Raw genomic sequence first — 24,793 nt, 5'->3', positions numbered from 1 at the left:
TGTCAGAGCAGACATAAAACTCAGCGGGACAAATGTATGTTGAAAGCAAGCTACTGAAATGCTTCCTTGGAGGTTAAAAGTCCACCACAAAAGTAACATTTTAAAAATAAAATGCAAGGTTAGGATTGAATGATGAATTCAAATTAGGAATTTTTTTTTGCAGTCTATTATATCCAAGATTCTATTCTGAAAAATGAAAAGTTGTGTCAAATTACCTTTTGCAGAAAAACATTTCGTTACTAATACCTTTTAATTTTTTTTTACTTGACAGACCTGTTTGTTAATGCGGCAGCAGCATGAAGCAGCTGCATTGAATGCAGTACAACGAATGGAATGGCAGCTAAAAGTACAAGAGCTTGACCCAGCCGGACACAAGTCCCTGTGTGTCACTGAGGTCCCTTCCTTCTATGTGCCAATGGTTGATGTGAATGATGACTTTGTGCTTCTGCCAGCATGACAGTGATAGCATGTGGTTGATAACCATTTGTGGCACAAGTGGGATACTTCCCAAAGGAACATTAGTTTAAGGTTTTTTTTTCTTTAAAATCCTTAAGTGCTGCTTGCTAATGATTCCCTGTTTCATGAGGAGGAAGCATCATTGAAATTATAATTGCACTTTTCACAGATTTTAGATATCACTTCTGCAGGGAAGAAGGATGTCAAGACAGGTCAGTGGTTCAGATATAATAAAACTTAAGCAATTACAGCCTGCACACCAACTGGAAAGTTGCAGGCCAAAAGTTGTATGCCTGTATTGAAGTGCAGAACAGTAGGACTCAGCATAACTGGTAACTGCCATAGCAATGCCCTTGATCATGTACTTTTGTTTGCAATAGGGAGGCAATGACAATTTAGTGATGTATGTTGGCATTAACAATAATTTTAGCTTCACTTTAAAGAACTGTTGGAAAATAAGTAACAGTATTGCACATCTCTGCTTATTAACAGACGTTGAATTGGTTGGGTGATTAAATGTGTAGTGTGGTCAGACTTCATCTTCATTGATCAGAGTTATCAGGTCACAAGTTGGACTTTAAGTGCATTGTGAATTAAGTTATAGATTTAAAGACTTAAACAGGTAAGATTTTGGAGCTTGTAGTCATTTTATTTTAGGAAAAAAAATTAATGTCCAGCCTATTTAACCCATCACGGTTTTACATACACTCTGAAGTCCACTGTGATCATGCAATTCTGCAATTCTGTTACTGTTGCGAACAAGAACAACTCTATGAGAAACCCTGTTGAAGCACATTTTCTTTTGGTAGGGCCACTGAGTGTGTTTTAATTCTTTTTCTTCCCCCATCTACCCCTTAATTTTTGGGCATTCATTGCTTCTCTAGTAGAGAGCACCACTTGACACTATAGAGCCAATACTAAATGGTTTTTAAAAAAAAATCCCTTAAATCCTGTACAGTTTTTTATATACATTAACCAGTGTACTGTGATGGCAATGGCTGCCTTTAGATAATTTATTTTGCCACACATTACTGCACAGTTGTAAATAAGTACTCATACTGTAATATCACTCTTCAGAGCTAAATGTATAAAAAAAAATCCTCAGATGTACAGTTTTTTTTAGATGGCACTTTCATTTCAATTTGGGAAAAAAAATGGGCCAAATAATTTGAAATGCTCATTGTTTTACTGGTTAACCTTGGAAAGTCACATCTCCGCAATGGAATAGATTTTTGTTATGGCTGCAACAAAATTTATTCAGTTACTTAAAGTTTTTACACTAAGTTGCAAGTGTGGAGTAGTTACTTCAACTTTTTATTATTCAGCTGTGTGGTTTATTTGCTAAATGTTTTCATGTTTACATAAAGGTAAAACTGCTGCACAGTAAATTTGAAAGGAAGCACTGATTCTGATTCAGTATATAAATTAATTTGAAGACAAATGCCATGTTAGTCACCTGTGACAAGTAGATATTTGGCATTTGATATGCCAGTTCTGCCTTTGAGGTATAAAATGTCTGGTTTGTATGTATTCCCAACAGTAAATATGTCACTAGTATGTAGGCCATTTATATTTCCACTTACTGCTATTTACGGGACAAAGACTGAGAAATCTGAATACCAATCCTAGCTAAAATGCTGTCCAAAACAATGGCAAATAGTCTTTTTTCCTGTAAATTTTACTGATATATAAACTGTATCATTAAGGAGAATTACTTTAAAAATTAAGTAGATCCAGTGCACAACTTTTTTGGTAAATTAGTATAAACATCTTTAAAGACGTTACATTTGTTGACATCAACTGGAAACGATGCACAGTTTAGAACACCTGATGGCAAAGCAAAATTCTTCACATCTTTGGCTTTCATTGGAGACAAAATCATCTTCTGACTCAGGGCAAATGATTTGTTTCCATTCAGATCTTCAGAGAAACTTGCATTCTTCACAACCTGTGAATTTTTAATGGAATTATAATGCCCAAGTAACAAATCTTAACCACACAACCAAGTGCAAACAGTAAAAGTAGTTCAGAATATAAGTCAAGAAAGCACTTTCTGATGCAAAGAATGGTCAGTAGCTGGAATGTTTTCATGATTAAAGCAGTAGAGGCAAAAATTCCTATATATTGGTCAGTGAAGAATATGTGTCTGTGAAGCACAAGTTAGGTTGGCCCCCCTCATCCATACTCAGTTGTGATCATTAAATACATAAATCTAAGATTTCTCACAAAGTATTGTGTTGTACAAAATTGCCTGCCCTGCTTCTCGACTTCTGACCCCACTGGATCCACAGTTGAGTGTCTATAAGCTAATTGTGAACCACCATATGTGGACTTCCTTTTACAATGAACCTAAATATTTAAGATGGAAGTTGGTGTGTATCTGATGTGAAGTTTGAAGAAGAGCTTAATGTTGTTCACCCATAAGTACTGGACAACTGTACAAAATAGCAAAGTAACCATCAGACATATTGTCCTCCATTAAGTTCACCACTGCTGCTACTGCACTGTTATACAATAACTGTTGGCTGTTTTATTACAGTCACATTTTAATTATTATAATCTTTGTTTTTAAATAGGTGAGCTAACATTATAATCAGTGGGTTCATAACTATTTTTCGAACTGTTGCAAAATTGTACCTAGACACTAGTTATCCTTCACATATTTAAATTGCATCTATTCTTTTGAAAATCTGTTTGAATGATTATGAAAATTTCAAGACTTGCCAATTATTTTAGTTTATTTAAAGTACATTGAAACATTATCTGCTTGATTTTATTAATGTTTCAAATCATTGCAGTTTAATCATTCAGTTTTGCAGAAGACCCGATCGTCAAAGGTGCCCACATTATAGTGACTTAATATGGAACTGGTTATTTCTGTCAAAGGTCTTTACATTAATGGAAAACTGAAATGCATTGAGTGCTGTGCACATTGGCTTTTCAGTAGTGTGGTATTGTAAATTCAACCTTTTTAGTTTTACCAAGGGCATTATCTTATTTCTTACTATGAAAATAGTATAATTATGTGTTTTGAACTACCTGATTACTATGATGGCTCATTGTTATTTTTTTTCTGAAACATACATATGCAGAATGTCCTTCAGTTGGTGCCTGGAAGTTATTGAAATTTTATCTGGGTAATTATTATTGAATAGAAAAATAAATATAAAAGTTCAGCAAAAAAAAATTTGATTGTTTACACTAACTTCAGAGTCCGGTTCCTGTTCTGTACTGTATTTTGATTAGTTGTACTTTTTTTGGAGAGTAAATGTATTGTAAATCAGGCACATGTTATCTCTGTAATGTTAGCAGTTGAACTGCGTGCATTGTGTACCATTTTTGTCAACTGGATCTTTGAATGTAGGGCTCAAACAGTAGAGCTATTATATCCATATTTAAATACTAACAAACAGATGAATGATGCTCAACAGACTGACGATTTACTAAAATATCTTTTATAGCAACTGGATACAGTGCAACTGAACTAAGTGTTGCTAAACTTAAGTTAATATTGGTCTGATTGTGACATTTCCTTAATTTGAGGTCTTCCCCCACTTGTCCCAGGAAAATTTACCTGATGTATGTCTCCATATTGTGGATCAGTTAACCGGTCAATCCTATAGTGTCTAACTTGGCAAAGTTTAGATTTTTATGTACACTTTAGTACCTTACCCAAATGATCCTCTGCTTTTTGAGGAGTTGGGTATGTATAAATGATTTAATAGCTTAATGCCTAAAATTTAGTACAATTTTCTTTGTACCAAGCCTATTACAACCCTTCCCCTTTTAAAAGAACAATTTTATTGTTTGGTGCCTGCTTTAAAAACTGACAGAACTTGCAGAAATCTGTTAAGTTGATTCACATGACAGCCACTACTTTTTACAGAAACCTGAAATAGCTGCTTTTAATGTTTCCCGATGCAAATGAACTTTCTATGAAGAATGTTTTATTTTCTCCCTCTGTGTCAAGTAACTGATGTGCACTGTATTCCATTTTGGAATTATCTAACACATTGTGGCATTCTTAAATCTGCAGTCTTTTGCGCCATTGGTCTGTGAATTTCTAGCTCAGATATTGCATGCAATGTCACAGTGCTTTTAGGGAATGTATAATGTCACTATCACATTAATATATTTAAGGTCGGGCACGGAATGAGAATGATGCAAAGTAGCAAAGAATAATGACAAAAACTTTTATGCTAATTACAAAAATTGTTTGAGCCCTACTTTATCACTAAAAATGATACCTGTTCATAAAGCATGGAAAATTGTTCCTTGCAGAGATGTGCAAAAAGCTTGTATTTCCTGTCATGGTCACTCAGTTTTAAACAATGGGTCTCTGTCACGGTACTGTCTAGTTTCCTATACAAAAGGCAATATTCAAAACTATTTTACTATTTTATCTTGATTCGTGAAAAGTAAAGTGAGAAATACCACTATCATGTATCTCAATAGGACTAAACTGAAGTATTATTTTCCTTATTCATTACCTTAATTTTCCCATAATTATTAGCTAGCCCCCTCATGATACACTATATAAGCTTAAATGAAAATTCATGTCATATTTATATCCTTGCTTGTAATTGCAAGATCACATTTAAAATGATTATTTTTGACATTTTAAATACACAGTGAATGTGCATACATTTGCAGTGGTTTATTGCTGAAGAATTGTTCCAGTCCTTGTAGTTACAATAACATCAGTAATAGACTGCAGAACAGCATTAATTCTCTTACATTGCAGGAAGTCTGGTAAAGTCAGAGTTTAGTATAAAATTAAAAAGCAAGGTGGAAAGACCTTTGGTTTTATTATTATAACTATCTTTCTGCGGTGCCTGATGACCTCTTTTGAGATTTAATGGATCATTATAGAAAAAAAATTGTTTTTAACTTTCCATAATAAAACTTCTGTAATATTGCAAAACAACTAATATTTTTGTCTGTATTTATATAAGCAGCTTAAGTTTTGTAAATGTGTGGATTGCAGAGCCATATGTGTATGTATCCTTCAAAACCAGCAAATGTCACAGTTGTTAATGTCACCTATAGAAGATGGCTAAACAGCTTTAGAAATATTTTTTAAAATATGTAAAATTAGAATATTATGATATTCTTTACTTGGCCTCTCAAAGGTGGGACTTGGTTCCAAGCTTCAAGAACACTACTAGAGTACTGGGAAATTTTCAAAAGCCCAGGACTGTGTCAATTACCCAGACTAATATTTTAAGGTGACCAACAATGATAGTCCAAAAATTTTGCACACCTCTAAGTATAGGGCGATTAAACCTTTTTTTTCTTATTCTTACACCTGTGGTATATGGAGTGAAGTCTCAGATCTGTAAATGTTCTTGCATCTGTATGAGACATTGTACATAATTGTAAATAACATCAAGTTCACACTCTCCTCTTTGTAATAGTAAACTGTGTAGAATGTTTTTTTTTAAGAAAAGAGAAAGCAGTGGCAAACATGCCATCGGTGATGTAACGATGTAATTTTTTTGTACAATTTAGGTTACTTGTGTACATATTGTTTGGCAGTGCGCCACTGCAGTACTGTCACTAGCTGTATGAGTTCTTGCAAAACAAATGTTATTTTCTACAGTTGCATGTACAGAGAGAAGAGAGATACTGTTGTCCCTCAAAAATTATGTTCGTAAATAAATGAAAATAAATCAGTGTTGTGACTTATTTTCTTTAAATCTGCCTTTCCCAATGTTTCCACTTATCACCCCCATTAATTTTAAATCCATTTTGTTCATATTTGCTGTGTTTAACCAGTTCAATGTTTGAAGAAATAACTGAAAATACCTGAATGCTGCTTAAGAGTTTCCAATCTACAAACTTTTCATTAGATTAATCTTGAAAATGATGCTTGGTAGTCCCTAAATTTATCAAGTAAAAATAAAATACTGGAGATATTCAGCAGGTCAGGTAGCTTCAAAGAGGATAGGCCATCGATGTAAAACATTAACTCTATTTCCCTCTTTATATACAGCCTTACCTGCTGAGCAACTCCAGCATTTTCTGTTTATTTCAAATTTCCGGCATCTTAATTTTTTGCTCTTAAATATATTAATTAGCTGCAGTTTTGCCACCTTTTTATTGATAACCAGCTTTGTATATGTGACCTGTGCTACAAGCAGAACACTGGAAGTTAAAATTATACATGGGTTGTGTAAGGAATGATGTATGTACAATTTCTCCATTAGTATAATATTTCTGTCAATGGATCGGTTATACCAAAACTTGCTGTATTGATCCTTTTTTGAAATTGGAATCTGCATTAAAACAAGTTCAAGTCGCACTGGCATAATGCATTAACAGAAAACAATGTACTTTTTATTTTAGAAATTATTGATTTTACTAACCAGTAAGAATTATTTAATACATTGCTCGAAAATCTTAAGCGTATTTCACATCCTACAATCATATTTGTAGTGTATAACTGCTTGGAATGGAGGGAGTTAGTTTTGTGTTGGAGCATTTGCTACTGGTGAGGCAACATTCATTGTCCTGATGAAATATTTTTTTTCTTGATGTATTGACATTCCTTGTGCTGAATGGTGTTCCACAATACTGCCTAGTATGGAATGTGACAATTTTGACAATGACAATGAGCAGAGACTGGCATTGTTGTTTCCAAGGTTACAGAAGCAGCCAACTTTAAGTGACAAATTAGAAATCATGAACTTGCTGTTTAATAAGATTTAATTCATCCATTGTTTCCTCAATTCCACAATGTGCTAGGGTTGGGAAAGTTGCTGAAATACGATCTGGGACCAAATTGGAGCTGGGAAGATGTACCTTCTGCATTTGGAACAAGTAGATTTAAGTATGGGGTGACCTTGTAATTGCAGGTAGCAGGCCTACAGTGACATGACAGTGTTTATATTTGTGACTGATTGTACTGACATTGAAGGCATCGTGTCTCAAAATGGAATTTTTTTCCTGGCTCTTGGGCAGGTTTGAAATAACAACCATGCAGAAGAATAATCAGTTGTTTCTTATAAACCAAAATAGAAAATCTAACCCTTATAATCTAGGTATAAAGGGAAAAAAATCAATATTTAGTGAGTTTTGTTTTATAGAATGCTGTCAAAAATCCAGGTTAGTTGCTGGAATACATTCCATGCAGAATTTTGAAAAACAGTGCACTGTATTGGTCATTATACTTGAGCAGCAAAGGGTTAAAATGAAACCACAGCAGCAGATGAACTGAAACAGGTAGGGTTGGGTTATAATGTGGTGGTATGGAATTGGGGCAGATATGTGATTTAATACTGAGGTTGTAAACAATCTGGTTCGGTATCAGATAAGTTGCAAAGGAGAGAGAGGATGTACTCATCTGAAATAGAATGGACCTTGCAAAGTATTTTGTAGCTAGGAATGATGACAACAGTTTTAGCCTTCACTGTATTTAATCAGAAGAAATTTCTGCTCATCTGGTATTGGAAGTTTGGACAAGCAGTCTGACAACTTTGAGAAAGTAAAAAGATTGATTGAGCTGCTTATTATCAATACTCAAACTGAAAAAGGGTTTTTAGATCGCTATAGGTTGGGATGGTACATAGATTGAGATACGAAGAAAAAACTGCAGGTTCAGAAAGAGAAGCCACTGCAAGTGATTGACTGGATTGGTAAGAATAGAGCCAGCTCGGTACAGTCCCTCCCAGCATACATTCAGTGGAAAGATATTGAGGTAAAGTATTGTCTACGTGCCAAAGGTTTATGATTGGCAGAGAAAGGGGGGGGGGGGGAACAACAGCAAGATGGGAGCAGGGCAATGTGAAAAGCAGTTCTACAAAAAATTTGATCGCGTGGACTGGGGAAGGAAAGGTGGTGGTAGGCAGCTTCTACCTTGGTGACAGAATTCTAAGTTGCTCACATTTGTTACTTTTTTAGTACAGGCTTGCTTGAGGTGAGAGGGAGGATAACGATTGAGAAATGTACTTGAGATCTTAAAGCAGAAACATACCTATATTGTCAAAAAAGCTCCCGGAGTAATACAAGGAAACCTGCTTCAAAGCATTTTATATAAATTATTGTAATGGATATAAAGTTCCCTCCTTGGTTGTTAATAGTAACAATTAATTCAAAGAGGAGAGAGGGCAACACATCTTTCTCAAATAAAAATAGAATGTTAAAAATGCTTAGCGGTCAGGCACATCCATGGAGAGAGACTGTTCCACGAATCCATGGTTCACTCTTCTATCTCCACCAACTTCCAATACAACTGCAGGAGATGCAGCACATGCTCTTTTTCCCTTCCTACCATCCTGTGACACAAATACTCCTTCCAGATGAAGCAGTGATTCACTTGCACTTTTTCTAATTTAGTGCACTGCATTTCAGTGGTCACTATATGATCACTGCACTGGAGAAACAAAATGCAGATTGGGTAAATGCAGATATTTCTGTTCAGTCAAGGGTGACTCCGAGCTCCCAATTGTCTGTTACTTTAATTCTCTATCCCTCTCCGATTTTCTTGCATTGTTCCAACAAAAGCACAACATTATCAGGAAGAATAGCATTTCAAATTCTTTCCAGTCCATTAGCTGTTACATCGGTGTGGCTACTTGCACTGTCAAACTCAAATGTCGTTACTTTTGCTGTCAATGTCCATCCTACTTTCCATTTCATATGGTCCATCTCCGATTCTTCCATTTCTAGATTTCTGTTTCCATTTCATGGGATAAATTAGCGATAAACATCTATTGCAAGCCAACATACTTCCACATCTGCCTCGACCATATTTCCTCCCATCCTACCTCCCGGAAGGACTCCGTTCCATTGTTTCAGTAAACTGTCCCTAATACTCATTCTGATGATGAGACTTTCCAGACAAGTGTCACTGGGATATTTTCCTTGTTCCTGAACTGTAACTTCACCTCTACCATAGTTGATAAAGCCCTTGACTGCATCAATCTATTTCCTGTCCCTCAGCCCTTACCCCTTCTAGTAGAAAGAGTAAGGAATAGATGTCCCCTGGTTTTCCCCTCTCCTTTTCCACCTCACCTACCTCCACATTCAGCAGGTCATCCTTCACAGACTTCACCACCAGACAAATCTTCACCTCCCATTTCAACATTTTGAAGGGACTGTTCCCTCATGATTCCCTGACCCACTCGTTCGTTCCCATCATCCACTTGGCTTATGGTACTTTCATATTTCATACCACAAGAGGTGCAACTTTGTCCTTTATCTTTTTCTTCCCACCATCCAGCAACCCACCTACTCCTTCCAAGTGAAGCACCAATGCACTTGCAATTCTTCCAATCTAGTGTGCTGCATTTGGTGTTCACAACATGGCCCCATCTCTTTTGAGTAACCAAATGCAGATTTAGTGATTGCATCGCACCTACGTTCAGGTTCTTTGGCCTGAAATATTAAGCTTCCCTTTCCACAGATGCTGCTTATCCGGTTACGTATTTCCAGCATTTTTTTTGTTCTTATTTCAATGTCTGTTTTTGTTTTATTTTCATCTTCTCACCAGACACATAATACCCCTAACTCTCTGCAATAAATTCAGCAATTTCAGATAACACTTTTGTCAGAACTAGCCAGTTTTGACGTCAGCAATCTGTAATATTAAACTCTTCCTACAGATGCTGCCTGACTTGCTGGGTAATTCCGTCATTTAAAAAAAACGTATGATTTAAAGCATCTGCAGTATTCTCCATCTCACATTGTTTCCCCCGCCTGTTCTTGAGATGAACGAGAACAATTAACTAATTAACACGCTTTCATCACCTCTCCAGCAGCCAGGCACATGATTAGAGATTGATTAGGCTAGACTTCTATTCTCTGCAGTTTAGAGAAACAAGAGATGACCTCGTTAAAACCTCCAAGATAGGTGCAAGGAGGATATTTCCCCGGCTGAAATAATTGGTAAGCTATTTAAGGAGTGAGGTGAAGAGAAATTTCGTCGTTCAAAGGGTGGTGAAAGTTTTTGGTATTCTCTATGCTGGGGTCCTGTCGAGGCTCAATCATTGCATTAAAATAATTGAACTATTTCAGGATATTAATGGGATCCGTGGGCTAGGAGAGGAAGATCTTTAATAAACATTATTGTTCTAATTAACCGTACTCGTGTGGTTCGGCCGGTGTAAGTAGGTGTTGCCCTTTAAGGGGCGTCTCGGGATGTTGGTCCGGCCCCACACAGGTGATTTAGTGATCAGGGACACTGAAGAAATGCTCTCTGAGCCGATTTCGACTTGATCTTCAGGTAAGAATGCGAGAGCCAACGGACGAGGCACCAGATTTATCAACCGTCTACAAACTCTTTTCAAAAAATAATTCTAAATGATTACGTTTCCGCCTCACTTTAAAAGGCAAAGCCAATCGTCACGGCAATGACTCACCGGTTTCGCGCATAAATCTCCTTTTGTATAGAAACTTGTGAGAGAAGGAATAATTCGCGGAAGGAATGGAGTTTGACAGGATCATCCCCCACATAGGAGGCTTCGGCCGCTGTCACAAAATGCTGGTGGCTTTCGCCTGCCTCCCCAACCTGCTGGTGGCGTTGAGTTTCTTCAGCAGCGTGTTCCTGACGCTTACCCCGGGCCACCATTGTCAGCCCGACCCGCAGCTGCTCCCCGAAACCCTGAGAAACCTGTCGGGAGTGCAACTGCTCAACTACAGCCTGCCGCCCCAGACGGACGCCGCCGCCAGCCCGGCCTGGAGCCGCTGCCGGCTCCTCCGATACCCGTCGTCGGACGGCAGGAGCCGGCCGCTCCCCAACGGCAGCGTCTCGTGCACGCGAGGCTGGCAGTTCGAACGGCTGGTCGGCCTGGAGACCAACGTCGTTACCCAGGTGAGCAACCGTCCGGTGCGCGGGGGAACCAGACCGGAGAAACTCCGTGCACCGACTTAGCCTGCACACGCTTCACTCAAAACGGGTGCATGTATTTCAATCATACATATTTTTTATTATCAACATCACCTTCTTGCCCCCCCCCGCCCCCATTTTTGTATATTATTTATATTGCACTGTACGGGGTAATAGAAATGAAACGGTCCAAAATTTGTCTTGGTCATTGAGTTTCACGGAGTTAACACGTCGTCTGGGGTTTAACCTGGTGCAGATGCATTAACCAACCCATTCTCAGTAAATGTTTCCGAACCGATTGCAATCTTAAAAATTATTGGCTTTAAATGATTGCACGATTACTTTAAAATACGACCATGAAACATGCTCAGGCCTGTAAAATAAAACTAGCCTGTTATTCTGACCGAGCACCCTGTTTTCTGCAACTAAAATTTAATTCAATTCCATATTTGAATTTGGCCTAATGTCACATGGTCAAGTGCATTTTGGGGCCAGAGCTTGCAGTTAATAATCGTTTTGCGGTCACTCGGAAAAGCAGTAAGTTCGTTGTTCAATGCCTGATATTTTTGATTCGGGCTAATCTGTATATGCCTGTCAAATGTTTATTATTTGTCTCGTAGTGTTGTTTTCTAAGTTTGTTATTTCCATATTGTCTGCGTTAATTGACTCCGGTGGTTCGGATGACGCGATGGCTCGTACGATAAATATTACTTTTTTTTGCAAAAGTTGACCTGTGCGTTTGTGGGTATGCAAATTTTGGACAGGGTGCGCATTTGTTTTATTTCCGTATAAATTCTGAAGCAGGATATGGAGATCCTTGTTTATACCTGCAGCTTAACTAATATGCAAAATAGCTGGAACACTGAATCAAACCATTTTACTTATTACTTATTTACTTTTTAAAAAGTCATCAGAATTTTAACCAAACCAGTTTCACCTGTTTGTTGGTAGCACTGCCAGAAACTCTTCTGCTTTGCATATACAGATAGCACTTTTCACCAGACTCATCTCTCATCTGGTTACACAATCTAAGCAAGGTTTTCCAAATCAGAACGCTGTTATTGTACCAGGTATTCAAAAGTTAACTTCCATGTCTAGGTTAATTCTGTGCTGGTATGAAGCCATTATATAACATTCAATTACTATGCTTAAAAAAAAAGCTAATGTTTTAAAAAGCTACTACAGCAAATAAACTACATGTTTCTTGCACTGATTTACTCTTGATGAATCCAATCCACAAGTTACTTCAGTTTATAATAGTGTAAGTAAGCTTCACAAAGCAGCTTTGAGTTTTGTTACTTGAGTTTTTTAAATGCAATATAAACTCTTGAACTGACTCTCATAATTTAACTATCAGGATATTGCTGTACCTGGGTTATTTTTATTTTGTAAATGATGCACTGGTAGTGATTAAATACTGCTTCTCCCTCATCATATGTAATTAGGACAGAAGTGAGGATGAGACATTAATCCCAGGAGTATGAAGCACTAAGTTGACTGCTTTCCTACAGACAAAATTATGAACACATTTCTGGAGCAGATAGTATCCCTACTGAGATTCTAAAACTTAGCAGAGAGGAACTTCAGGTGCACATTCACGGCCTCTTTTCCCATATCTTGGAAGATGAGGACTGCGTCAGAGGTGTCATAATTGTGACCAACTTCCAGAAAGGGTATTTCTGAGGGGTCTCCCTACTATCAACCATAAGAAAAAAACATCAAAAGGGCTCTTGACCACTACTCAGTGGCTGAAGGGCTGCTCCCCTAATCAGTGTGGCTTCCATCCATCAAAAAGCACAATGGACATGATCTTTTATCTGTGACAACTCCCAAAAAATGCAGGAAGCCATATCACTCACTGTATATGACCTAGGTCGTATAGAAGACTTCCTCTGTGAATCAAGAGAGACCACGGAGAATTCTTTATGAATTTTCATCTCCATTCTTTGTCACCAATATGACAGCATGCAGTCTGTAATCGTGGTGGAGTTGCCCAAGGATTAAGAGGGACTGATCAGCTGGAAATTTGGGCAGAGTAGTGGCAGATGGAATTTGATCCATACAAGTGAGGTAATGCATTTTGGGTTGTCTAATACTGGCCAGACATGCACAATAAACAGTAGTGGCCTTTGAAGCATTAATGTACAGAGGAACCTTGATGCAAGTTCATAGCTCCCTGAAAATGGTGACATAGGAGGATAGGGTAGTGAAGAAGGTGCTTACCTTCGCGTGCATGTGTGTGCGCGCATGTTGGGGGGGGGGGGGTGGGGGTTGGAAATGTAACAGCATCAACTGGAGGCTGGTGACTCCTCAAAATAGAGGAGGAGCATCCTGGATAACTTCACATCTCCATGGGAGCTTGATCAAACCCAGTTTAAAAAAATATTGAAAAGTACACACTAACTCCTTTCGTACTTACCCACTCCAAGACCCCCTGCCCAGCTGTAGCAGAGTCTTTGGATCCCCCATTCATCTCATCAGTCACCTCAGAACTGAAATGGGAATCTTCAATCCCGTGAGCTAGCGAAAGGGAGAGAACTGAGCTTTTTCTGAAGTTGCAGATCTGCATTATGTTTATTGATTATAGATTTTCATGACAAAGATGACAAAAAGTAAGAACCTAATTATTGGGCATTGGTAAACACAACCCCATCTGGCTGTGTACAGTGAGGAATATCATTCTTTAAGTTTTTGCACAGAAGAGAGAAGCTGGTATAAAACGAATGCTGGGAATTCTTAAGATAAAATGGTTTTTATTTTATTTTTAAGTGGAATTTGGTTTGCAAAAACTACTGGAAGGTTCCTTTGGAGGAAGTGGGCTACTCCATTGGTTGGATTGTTGGATTCTTGACCCTTGGAACTGTTGCAGATGGGTAAAGTTTTTATAATTGACTTCTCAAGTTTTGAGTAACTTGTTTTGGTGTTTTGATATCTGTTTAAATTGCTGTTATTGTAAATTCCAAAAATGCTTTTATTGTATTACTTGTAATACTTCTTTAAAAAAAACATGTTTTCTATTCTTGCATAGTATGATTATGTGGATGGAAGACCTTGCATTATTCTTCCCAATATAGAGTTGATAGCACTGAAATCTAGCAGCTACAATCATTAATATTTCAAAAAGCTAACAAAATATTTTTGCATACCTTTACATATACCTGTCTGTTTGCTGAGTGCAGTAATTACAGTATTTCCACAATCTGGGAATCACTGCATCACCACAGCACTCAAGTAATCTTCTATCAGAACACTGTTAGAAGTTCATCCTTGTCCAAGACAAGTAGCTCCATGGATAATTTTCACCTGAATATTTTGAATGGAAAATCTAAGTTGAAAATGTTCTTATTCTCATCACAAAATACAAGTGACTACCTGAATAAAGGTGGAATAATGTTCTGAGTAGTTCAGACAAATAAGTAAACCATTAGCACTTTCACCAATTTTCAAACTTAATTTTTCTCTGTCAGTTATTTCATTGTAATTCTTTATGTAAATTGACTTTCATTTTAACTTGCAGACTGGGCCGTCGAAGTACATTCGTTCTTTCGGTATTTGTAGCAATTATTCAACACATTGGAGTTTTGGTCTCTGTGGATTTCATCATGTTTCTTGTATTTCATATGCTCAGTGGGATAGCATTGGCTGGACTCTTCCTGTCTGCATATGTTGCAAGTAAGTAGAGATCAACTTAGACTATGGTCACATGAAAAGCAGCATTTAGACATGTATGCCTGTTTAAAAATACAAGTTTTTCACTTTTCTTCATCTTTGAAACTATTTTATTTGAAAGGTACAGGAAGGATAAGGTTTGTGTAATTTTTCAATGTCTTTTAAATTATAATTCATTTGTGGTCACCAGTTACAGAGAAAGTCTATTAAATGCTATATTTTGAGCACTTGGTTCTAGTAAATTGTACACTTTCAAAGTAAATTTCCCAAAATTTAAACTATTGTGCACGATATATATTGTTGTATCACCAATCTTTATCTTCATTTCTTCCTCCTCCTTTTCAATGTGTATGAATCATTGTTCTCCTTTAGTAATATGGCACCTGATATTATTTAAATCATAGAACAGTACAGCACTATACAGGCCCTTCAGCCCACAATGTTGTGCTGACCTTTAAACCTTGCCTAAGACTATCTAACCCCTTCCTCCCACATATCCCTCCATTTTAAATTCCTCCAAATGCTTATCTAGTAATCTCTTGAATTTGACCAATGTACCTGCCTCCGCCACTGCCCCAGGCAGCGCATTCCATACCCCAACCACACTCTGGGTAAAAAAAAAACCTTCCCCTGATATCTCCCTTGAATTTCCCACCCATTACTTTAAAGCCGTGCCCCATTGTATTGAGAATTGGTGCCCTGGGAAAGAGGTGCTGGCTGTCCACTCTATCTATTCCTCTTAATATTTTGTGTACCTCTATCATGACTCCTCTCATCCTCCTCTCCAAAGAGTAAAACCCTAGCTCCCTTAGTCTCTCCTTATAATGCATACTTTCTAAACCAGGCAGCATCCTGGTAAATCTCCTCTGCACCCTTTCCAATGCTTCCACATCCTTCCTATAATGAGGCAACCAGAATTGGACACAGTACTCCAAGTGTGGTCTAACTAGAGTTTTGTAGAGCTGCATCATTACCTCATGGCTCTTAAACTTGATCCCACGACTTATGAATGCTAACATCCCATAAGCTCTCTTAACTACCCTATCCACCTGTGAGGCAACTTTCAGGAATCTGTGGATATGGACCCTCAGATCCCTCTGCTCCTCCACACTACCAAGAATCTGGCCATTAACTTTGTACTCTGCCTTGGAGTTTGTCCTGCCAAAGTGTACCACTTCACACTTCTCTGGATTGAACTCCATCTGCCACTTCAGCCCAGCTCTGCATCCTATCGATGTCCCTCTGCCATCTTCAACAATCCTCTACACTGTCCAGAACATCACCAACCTTAGTGTCGTCTGCAAACTTGCCAACCCACCCTTCTACCCCTCATCCAAGTCATTAATAAAAATCACGAAAAGCAGAGGTCCCAGAACCGATCCTTGTGGGACACTGCTAGTCACAGCCCTCCAATCTGAATGCACTCCCTCCACCACAAGCCTCTGCTTTCTACAGGCAAGCCAATTCTGAATCCACATGGCCAAGCTTCCCTGGATCCCATGCCCTCTGACCTTCTGAAGAAGCCTACCATGTGGAACCTTGTCAAACGCCTTACTAAAATCCATGTAGACCATATCTATTTCACTACCCTCATCAATCTGTCTGGTCACCTCCTCAAAGAACACTCAAGCTTGTGAGACATGGTCTGCCCTTCACAAAGCCATGCTGGCTGTTCCTGATCAGACCATGATTCTCCAAATGCCCATAGATCTTATCTCTCAGCATCCTTTCCAATAGCTTGCCCACCACAGACGTAAGGCTCGCTGGTCTATAATTCCCTGGACTATCCCTACTACCTTATTTGAATAAGGGGACAACATTTGCCACCCTCCAATCCTCCGGTACCATTCCCATGGACAACAAGGAGTCAAGATCCTAGCCAACGGTCCAGCAATCTCCTCCCTCACCTCGCAGAGCAGTCTGGGGAATATTCCGTCAGGCCCCGGGGACTTAACTGTCCTAAGACTTTCTAACAGCTCCAACGCATCCTCTCTCTTGATATCAACATGCTCTAGAGCATTAACCTTACCAACACTGTCCTCAGCACCATCAAGGCCCCTCTCCTTGGTGAATACTGAAGAGAAGTATTCATTGAGAACCTCGCCCACTTCCACAGCTTCCAGGCACATCTTCCCACCTTTATCCCTAATCAGTTCTACCTTTACTCCCATCATCCTTCTGCTCTTCACATGTGAAAAATGCCTTGGCGAGTAGGGCTAAAGAAAACCCCAGCCTTTTCATGTCCCCTTCTTGCTCTCCTCAGCCCCTTAAGTTCCTTCCTCGCTACCCTATATTCCTCAAGAGACTTATCTGATCCTTGCTGCCTAAACCTTATGCATGCTGCCTTCTTCCTCCTAACTAGATGTTCCACCTCTTTTGTTAACCATGGTTCCTTCACCCTGCCATTCTTCCTCTGCCTCACTGGGACAAATCTATCCCTAACATCCTGCAAGTGATCCCTGAACAACGACCACATCCCCATAGTACATTTCCCTTCAAAAATGTCATCCCAATTCACACTTGCAAGTTCCAGCCTTATAGTCGCATAATTTGCCCTTCCCCAATTAAATATTTTCCTGTCCTCTTTGCTCCTATCCTTGTCCATGACAATACTAAATGTTAGGGAGCGGTGGTCACTGTCCCCCAAATGCTCACCCACTGAGAGATCTCTCACCTGACCTGGTTCATTACCTAATACTAGATCTAATATGGCATTCCCTCTGGTCGGCCTGTCAACATACTGTGACAGGAATCTGTCCTGGACTAACTTAACAAACTCTGCCCCGTCTAAAGCTTTGGTACTAAGCAGGTGCCAATCAATATTTGGGAAGTTGAAGTCTCCCATGATAACAACCCTGTTATTTTTGCACCTTTCCAAAATCTGCCTCCTGATCTGCTCCTCAGTATCCCTGCTGCTACCTGGGGGCCTATAGAATACTCCTAGTAGAGCTCCTTTCTTGTTTCTAATTTCCAGCCATACTGACTAGAGAGGATCTTGCTACATTATCCACTCTTTCTGCAGCTGCAATAATGTCCCTGACCAGTAACGCCACCCCTCCTCCTCTTCTCTGACCATCCCCCACCCATCCCTTTTAAAACACTGAAATCCAGGAATATTCAGTATCCATTCCTGCCCTGTTGACAACCCAGTCTCTGCAAGAGCCACAATATCTTAGTTCCATGTATTTATCCAAGCTCTGTTCATCACCCTTATTCCTGATACTTCTTGCATTTAAGTAAATGCACTTTAGCCCATCCACCTTTCTACTTTTATAGCCTGTACTCTGCTTTTGCCTCAATGCCCCTGTGTTATATCTGGCTTTACTCCATGCACTTCTTCCACTGACCTATCCCTCTGTTTCCCATCCCCTTGCAAACTAGTTTAAACCCTCCTGAACCACACTAGCAAACCTACCTGCAAGGATATTGGTTCCCCTCGAGTTGAGGTGTAACCCATCCACTCTGTACGGGTCCCACCTTCCCCGGAAGAGATCCCAATGATCCAAAAATCTAAAACCTTTTCCCCTGCACCAACTCCTCAGCCATGCATTCATCTGTTATCTCCTCCTATTCGATAAACTTGATCCCATTGGGGGGTGGGGGGGGGGGGTGACTGCCTCCTGATGTACAGCATCTACATAACTCTCTCCCTGATGCTTTGCAGTGTTTGAAGCTGCGACTCTAGCTCATCATTTCTGAGCCGAAGTTCCTCCAGCGTCAAGCACTTACTGCGGATGTGGTCACCATGCACCACAGCAGGGTCCACGAGCTCCCACGTCATGCAGCTGCAGCACATCGCCTTGCCCTCCATCTGAACTAATTTTTTTTCCTTACCTAGCTGTAGTCTACTTAAAAGTTATAACAATAACAGTAAACCTTGCCTTACCAGCTACTCATCAGTGTTGTTGCAGATATCCTTTGCCTCTTGATGCCGAAGCCTGTTGTGCCAAAGCTACTCACTCTGACTCTGTCCACTCCGACAATGTCATTCTGTGTGACACAACCCTTTTATTGGCCCTTCTAAGCTGGCCTGGACCTGTGAGGGACCTGCTGCTCCTTGGTTTCTCAGCTCCTGATTCACTCCTAAATTAAAAAAAAACTGTCAAATCCTGTTGAATTTGACTAAAATGATTACTGTTAAATATTGCAAATGAGAATAACATTCCCTGCAGTTAAGATTTGGCATGGATGTAACAAATATGGTAATCAGCTGCAAATTCTATTGTGCAATTTCAATAGACATCAGATTTTTCTAGCTTTTATACATCATTAAATTAGTTTTTAAATGCATGAGAACAATATGGCAAGCAAATGTACAATATTAGTACAAGGAATGCATTTTAACCAACCTAATATATTTGTCCTTTCAACTGCATCTAACGATGATCCACCTTGCATCTTGAGTCCTGTTCATCACTGCCTTTGCTAACCTACCTTGTTGTTAAAGTTGTCATATTTGTTGATAAAATTCTTTCCTGGCTCCTCCTTCCCAATCTCTGCAGTCTCCACCAGCCGTAAAATTCTCAGAGTGGCTCTTGGCCCTTAAATTGTCTCTAGGTTTAGTCAAAGTCGAGTTTGTCATATGTGCAAGTACGTGTATGCACAGGTGCAATGAAAAACTTACTTGCAGCAGCATTACAAGCATATAGTGTCATCTAAGCTGCATTCACAAGAAAAACGTTAAACAAATTATACACAATCTTTATAAGGAAAAAAAACAGAATTATAACTAAACAAAGTCCATTTTAGTGCAAAGTGGCCACAGTGTTGCTGCTGAGGTAGTGATTAGGGTTGTGCAGGTTCGTTCAAGAACCAGATGGTTGAAGGGAAGTAGCTATTCTTGAACCTGGTGGTGTGGGACTACAGGTTTTTGTACCTCCAGCCCGATGGTAGCTGCAAAAAAGTGGCATAGCCGGGATGGTGGGTATCTTGGGATGTTGCCTTCTTGAGGCAGTGCCTCCTGTAGATGCTACCAATGGTGGGAGGGATGTGCCACTGATGTACTGGGCTGAGTCCATTACCCTCTGCAACTTTTTGCATTCCTGCGCATTCGAATGGCCATACTAGACCATGAAGCAACCAGTCAGGATACTTTCAATTTTACATCTGTAAAAGTTTGTTAGAGCGCTCGGCGAAAGGCTTAACCTCCTAAGAATGTAAAGATGCTGGCCTCTTTACTTTTCATGTAGTCATTAGTGGCCTTCAGGTGCCAATGTGCTAACTCTGGAGTTTACTTTAATCCTTTCCTCCCATTTCTTCCTCCAGGGTGGAGGAAAGAGTACCGTCCCTCCAGGGTGGAGGTCTTTGACCAAGTATCTGCCCCAGTATCTCCTTTATATGGCTTACTGTCAAATTGTGTTTGATAGCGCTCCTGTGAAGCATCTGGCTGTTTTGTTGTGTAGAACATTCAATTTAATTATGAATTGATATCAAATGATTTTAAAATTAATGCTCACATACTTTATATTGAAGATTTCTTATGCCAACCTAACCAGTAGTGGTGAAACTGGTTGTTTTTCATGCTAGTTCTATGTCAACTTAATCTCAATTGGTCTTTGATTTTTTTTCTACATTTCAATTTTGAACATTAGTTGCCTTTCTAATCTGTTCTGAAATAAAACGCAAAACCATTTAACTAATTATAGTTATCAAGTTCTATCTGTCTGGTGGAATGACCTCTACCTTGCAGAGACTAGAATACAGCTCTTGAGTACCTCCTCATACCTACCTCTGGTCCATGACCACACCAGACCACTGTCTCCTGCACTGTCACAGATCTCCTCACATCAGTGCCCCAACCCTGCACTTCCTGCTTCTATCTCTTGCCCAAGAAACACAAACAAGACTGTCCTGGTAGGCCCACTGGTTCTACCTGCTCTTGCCCTACTTATCTTCTCATACCCTGACTCTTATCCTGTCTCCTTCCCACTTGCATCCTTGATATCTTGCATGCTCTCCACTATTTTGACAACTTTCAATTCCCTGACCCCCATCACCTCATCTTCACTACAGATGTAGTCTTTATGTACTTCCATCCCATATCAGGAAGGTCTTGAAACCCTCTGCTTCTTTCTGCAAAAAAAAATCTAACCAGCTGCCCTCCACCAACACTTTCATCCACCTGGCTGAACTTGTTCTTGCTCTGAACAACTTCTCTTTTGACTTGCTTCACTTCATAGAAATCAAAGGTGTAACCATGGGCACTCGCATGGGGCCCTAGCTGTGCCTGGCTTTCTGTTGGCTATGTGTACAGTCCTTGTTCCAAACCTTGTCTGGTACTACTCCCCAACTTTCGCCATTACATCAATGACTTCATTGGTGCAGTTTCCTGGAACTGTGCAGAACTCATCAATTTTGTCACCTCTGCTACTAACTTCCACTCCACTCTCAAATTCACTTGGACCACTTCTGACCCTTCTGTCCCTTTTCTGGATCTCTCTCTCCATCTTGTGAGACAAACTGTCCACTTATATTTACGATAAACCCATTGACTTCCACAGCTACTGAGACTGCATCTTCCCACCCTGTCTCTTGTAAGGATGCCATTTCTTTCTGAGTTTCTCAGTTTCATCCACATTCTCACTCAAGATGAGGCCTTCCATTCCAGGACACATGAAATATCCTTTTTAAGGAAACGTGACTTCTCCTGTGGTTGACAGAGCCCTCTCTCGCATTTCCTCCATTCCTTGGACTTCTGCCCTCACACACCACCCCCCCCCCCTTAGAACAAATAGTGTTCCCCTAGTCCTTGGCTTTCACCCCACTAGCTCTCCACGCACAGCATATCATTTCCACCACTTGCAATGGGATCTCACTGCCTCTTTTCACCTTCTGCAGGAAACACTCCCTCTGTGGCTCTCTGGTCTGCTCATCCCTCCCCACCTGCCCTTCCCTGACCCTTGACACTTTCCCCTGCAATCACAAAGTACAACACTTGTTCTGCACCTCCTCCCTCACCACCATCCAGGGACCTAAACAGCCCTTCCAACTGAGGCAAAGATTCACACACACCACCTCCAACCTCATCTATTCTGATCGTTGCTCCTGCTGTACCCTTCTCTTTGTTGACACGACTGAGTGCAGACTAGAAGACCGATTTGCAGAGCACCTATGCTGTGTTTGCAATGGCCATTCAGAGCTCCCAGTTGTATACCATTTCATCTCTCCTGCACATTCCCACACCAGCCTGTCCATTCCCACTCTCAGTCCTGATGCAAGGTCTCAACCCAAAACATCAGCAGTTCCTTCCCCCACCCCCCAATGCTGCTTGACCCACTAAGTTCCAATGGCAGTTTCTTTTTTATGTTCAGATTACAGCATCTGCAGTCTCTTCTGTTACTATCTGATTTGATTTGGACACCTGGTCAAATTTTAATACAGATGAATGTATTTTAGTTGTGGAGTTTTGTTTAATTCCCTCTCTTCCTACTCCAGACTTTCCTCATGGGTCAATGTCAACTTGTCTCATTGTTAACATTCCTAGAACATGGTTAACATTGAATAACAGTTCAAAATCCCTTTCAAAGACTTGAATGCAACCTTGGATGAAACAAAAATAAAAAATGCTGAAAAGCACAGCTGGTCAGGTGATGTCTGTAGAAAAAGAAACGGAATTTTTGTTTTCTCTCTTTTGTAGTCCTGATGAAAAATCTTCAACCTGAATTGTTAATTATGTCTCTTTCCACGGATGCTGCCTGACCTGTTAAGTTTTTCAGTATTTTCAATTTTTATTTCCAATATCCAGCATTTCAGATTTTCAATTTTCAGTATTGGATGAAACTTCAGTATGTTACTGTTGGATTTCTGTGGTATCAGTGTCACTTTAGGATGAGATGTAAAGCTAAAGCCCCATCTTCTGTCTTGGGTGACCTATGGAGGGATAAGTCCTGTGTTTTTGCTTGGAAAAACAACATCATAAACATCCTAGTCCTTCTATGTTCCTGGCCAATATTTCTCTCTCAACCAGCAGTATTGTGAAAATGTATGTTCTTGTATCATTACTGTTTGTGGGACCTTGCCATTAACTACTATATTTCTGTACATAAAAAGGCATTGTACAAATGTAAGTTGCTTTGGTAATTGAGCCTTCCCATCAGTTTCATTGTGTGTTCACTTGAAACTGTGTTTGCACATGTTAGATACCACAATAGCTGATAAACAGTCACATACAGATGCGCTGATTGGAACCAGTGAAGGAAAATGTTATATATTGGTCTAAGAAAATCTGTGGAGAAATGAAAGGGAAGAATACAGTTAAGCAGTTCATGGTTAATGTAACTTTTCTCCTTGGTTTTTTTGTTTTCATCATGCATTGTGCAGAGACTTCTGTAGTTGATTTTTTTAATAAAAAAGTGGGGGGAAAAAAATGACACTCCAAATAAGATGTGCTACAAAACATAAGTAGCTTAATTGGGATAACTTGATCATTTAATTTGGGTTAAATAAAAATGAAGATTTTTACCCTCTAATTAGCTTGACAAAGACATCTTTGCTGCTTTGCAAGTCAACCTCCTTGCTAGCTTCGGAGATGCAAGAGACAGCAGATGCTGGAAATCTGGAGCAATAAACAGAAGCTGGAGGAACTATGGGTCAGGCAGCATCTATGGAAGGAGATGGACAGTTGACGTTTTGGGTTGAGACCTGAAACATCAACTATTCATCTCCCACCATAGATGTTGCCTGACCCGCTGAGTTTCTCCAACAACACAAAGCTAGTGTTATTCAAACTAGCTTTGAATTTGCACTCTTGGCCAAAATTTTGCCTACTTGTACTTTATCTGCCAGGATAATTTTTTTTTAGAAGGGTTATTTTATGTGTTTGTCCTTTAAGTCAACTCAAATAGAGCATGATATTTAAAAGACTAGTAGTATTTTATGGTCTCTTTCACTGAATTAACTACTAGGATAACACAGCCAGCAGTGACTGTTAGTTAATGGCCAGTCAATCTTCCTTGATGGTTTTATAACTTTTTTTTCCCTAGCCATGGTGGTATGCAGTTTAATCTTGGCAAATCTTGGGTAGTAAGTTCAAAGCATACTATGGCTGCTGGTTTGTCATTAAAGCCAAACTTGATGGGATTAGATAAGAATTGGGATGGTGGGTTTCCTCCCTTAAAGCACATCAGTGAATACTATGCATTGGAAAAGGAAGCCTGCCATTCCAATTCAATCAGATCTGCATGCAACCTCAGACCCTACAAATGAATTAGCTCATGGTTTCTTTAGATCAATTTGTGATGGACTTGCAACACCATTTTCAACAGAGTATCACCACATCCTAAAAATTTTTAAAAAAAACCTCCCTTTCCTTGCCTTTGTTGCATCCTTTCCTACAATGTTATTTACCTCCCCTACCATATCAAGATAATCGAACCAGTGTCACAGAATGACTACCTTTTTTGCCATCTGTGTTGCATTGAATGTACCAACACCCTCTATCGTCAAGCTCTGTGTAACAGTAGTCAGAGCACCTCCAGCAAAGACTCTGCTCCCCATTTTCAGTCTGTAGTCCCTAAGTAATTCATCCTTAATTCCCTTGTGTTCTTCATTTGCACATGGCTCTGTTGTGACACAATGCACAATTGTGGAATCACTTTCCACAAGGGTACAAATGAACAATTAGATACACCTTCTTGACCCCTTTATCTCTTTCAAACTGTTTGTCTGAAATTTTCTTGGGTGTGCCTGATGTAATTGGATTTGATACCTTCCACAAACTTCTAACTCCATCTTTTCACTCTGACTACCTCCGCATCCTGTGGTCGTAGCACAGAAACACGCCCCTCAGCCCAACTCATCCATGCCAACCAAAATGTACATCTAAGCCAGTCCCATTTGCAC

At 39.6% G+C, this 24,793-nt stretch overlaps 2 protein-coding genes across 3 annotated transcripts in view; both read left to right on the top strand.

Annotated features, from left to right (window-relative positions):
- The window catches only part of ankrd11 (ankyrin repeat domain 11), a 131,564-nt gene extending 125,432 nt beyond the window's left edge, over window positions 1–6,132 (top strand). Inside the window, exon 13 of the mRNA XM_052027986.1 lies at window positions 272–6,132. Within this exon, the coding sequence (XP_051883946.1) occupies window positions 272–457 (186 nt within the window). The 3' untranslated portion in view covers window positions 458–6,132. The remainder of the gene's footprint in view (window positions 1–271) is intronic.
- A 4,124-nt stretch (window positions 6,133–10,256) lies between these two features.
- slc22a31 (solute carrier family 22 member 31) overlaps window positions 10,257–24,793 on the top strand; it is a 38,069-nt gene continuing 23,532 nt past the window's right edge. The window contains exons 1-4 of one of the 2 annotated variants that reach the window (XM_052027987.1): window positions 10,257–10,344; window positions 10,849–11,269; window positions 14,054–14,157; window positions 14,802–14,956. In XM_052027987.1, coding sequence (XP_051883947.1) covers window positions 10,883–11,269; window positions 14,054–14,157; window positions 14,802–14,956 — 646 coding nt within the window. In that variant the 5' untranslated portion in view covers window positions 10,257–10,344; window positions 10,849–10,882. Of the gene's footprint in view, window positions 10,345–10,380; window positions 10,682–10,848; window positions 11,270–14,053; window positions 14,158–14,801; window positions 14,957–24,793 lie in introns of those variants that run through there. The other variant, XM_052027988.1, reaches the window with a different exon arrangement.

Source organism: Pristis pectinata, chromosome 13 (assembly GCF_009764475.1).
Source record: "Pristis pectinata isolate sPriPec2 chromosome 13, sPriPec2.1.pri, whole genome shotgun sequence".
NCBI classification, from domain to species: Eukaryota; Metazoa; Chordata; class Chondrichthyes; order Rhinopristiformes; family Pristidae; genus Pristis; species Pristis pectinata.
The sequence above is the reverse complement of the archived record's forward strand: the minus strand, read 5'-3'. Positions and strand labels throughout refer to the sequence as shown.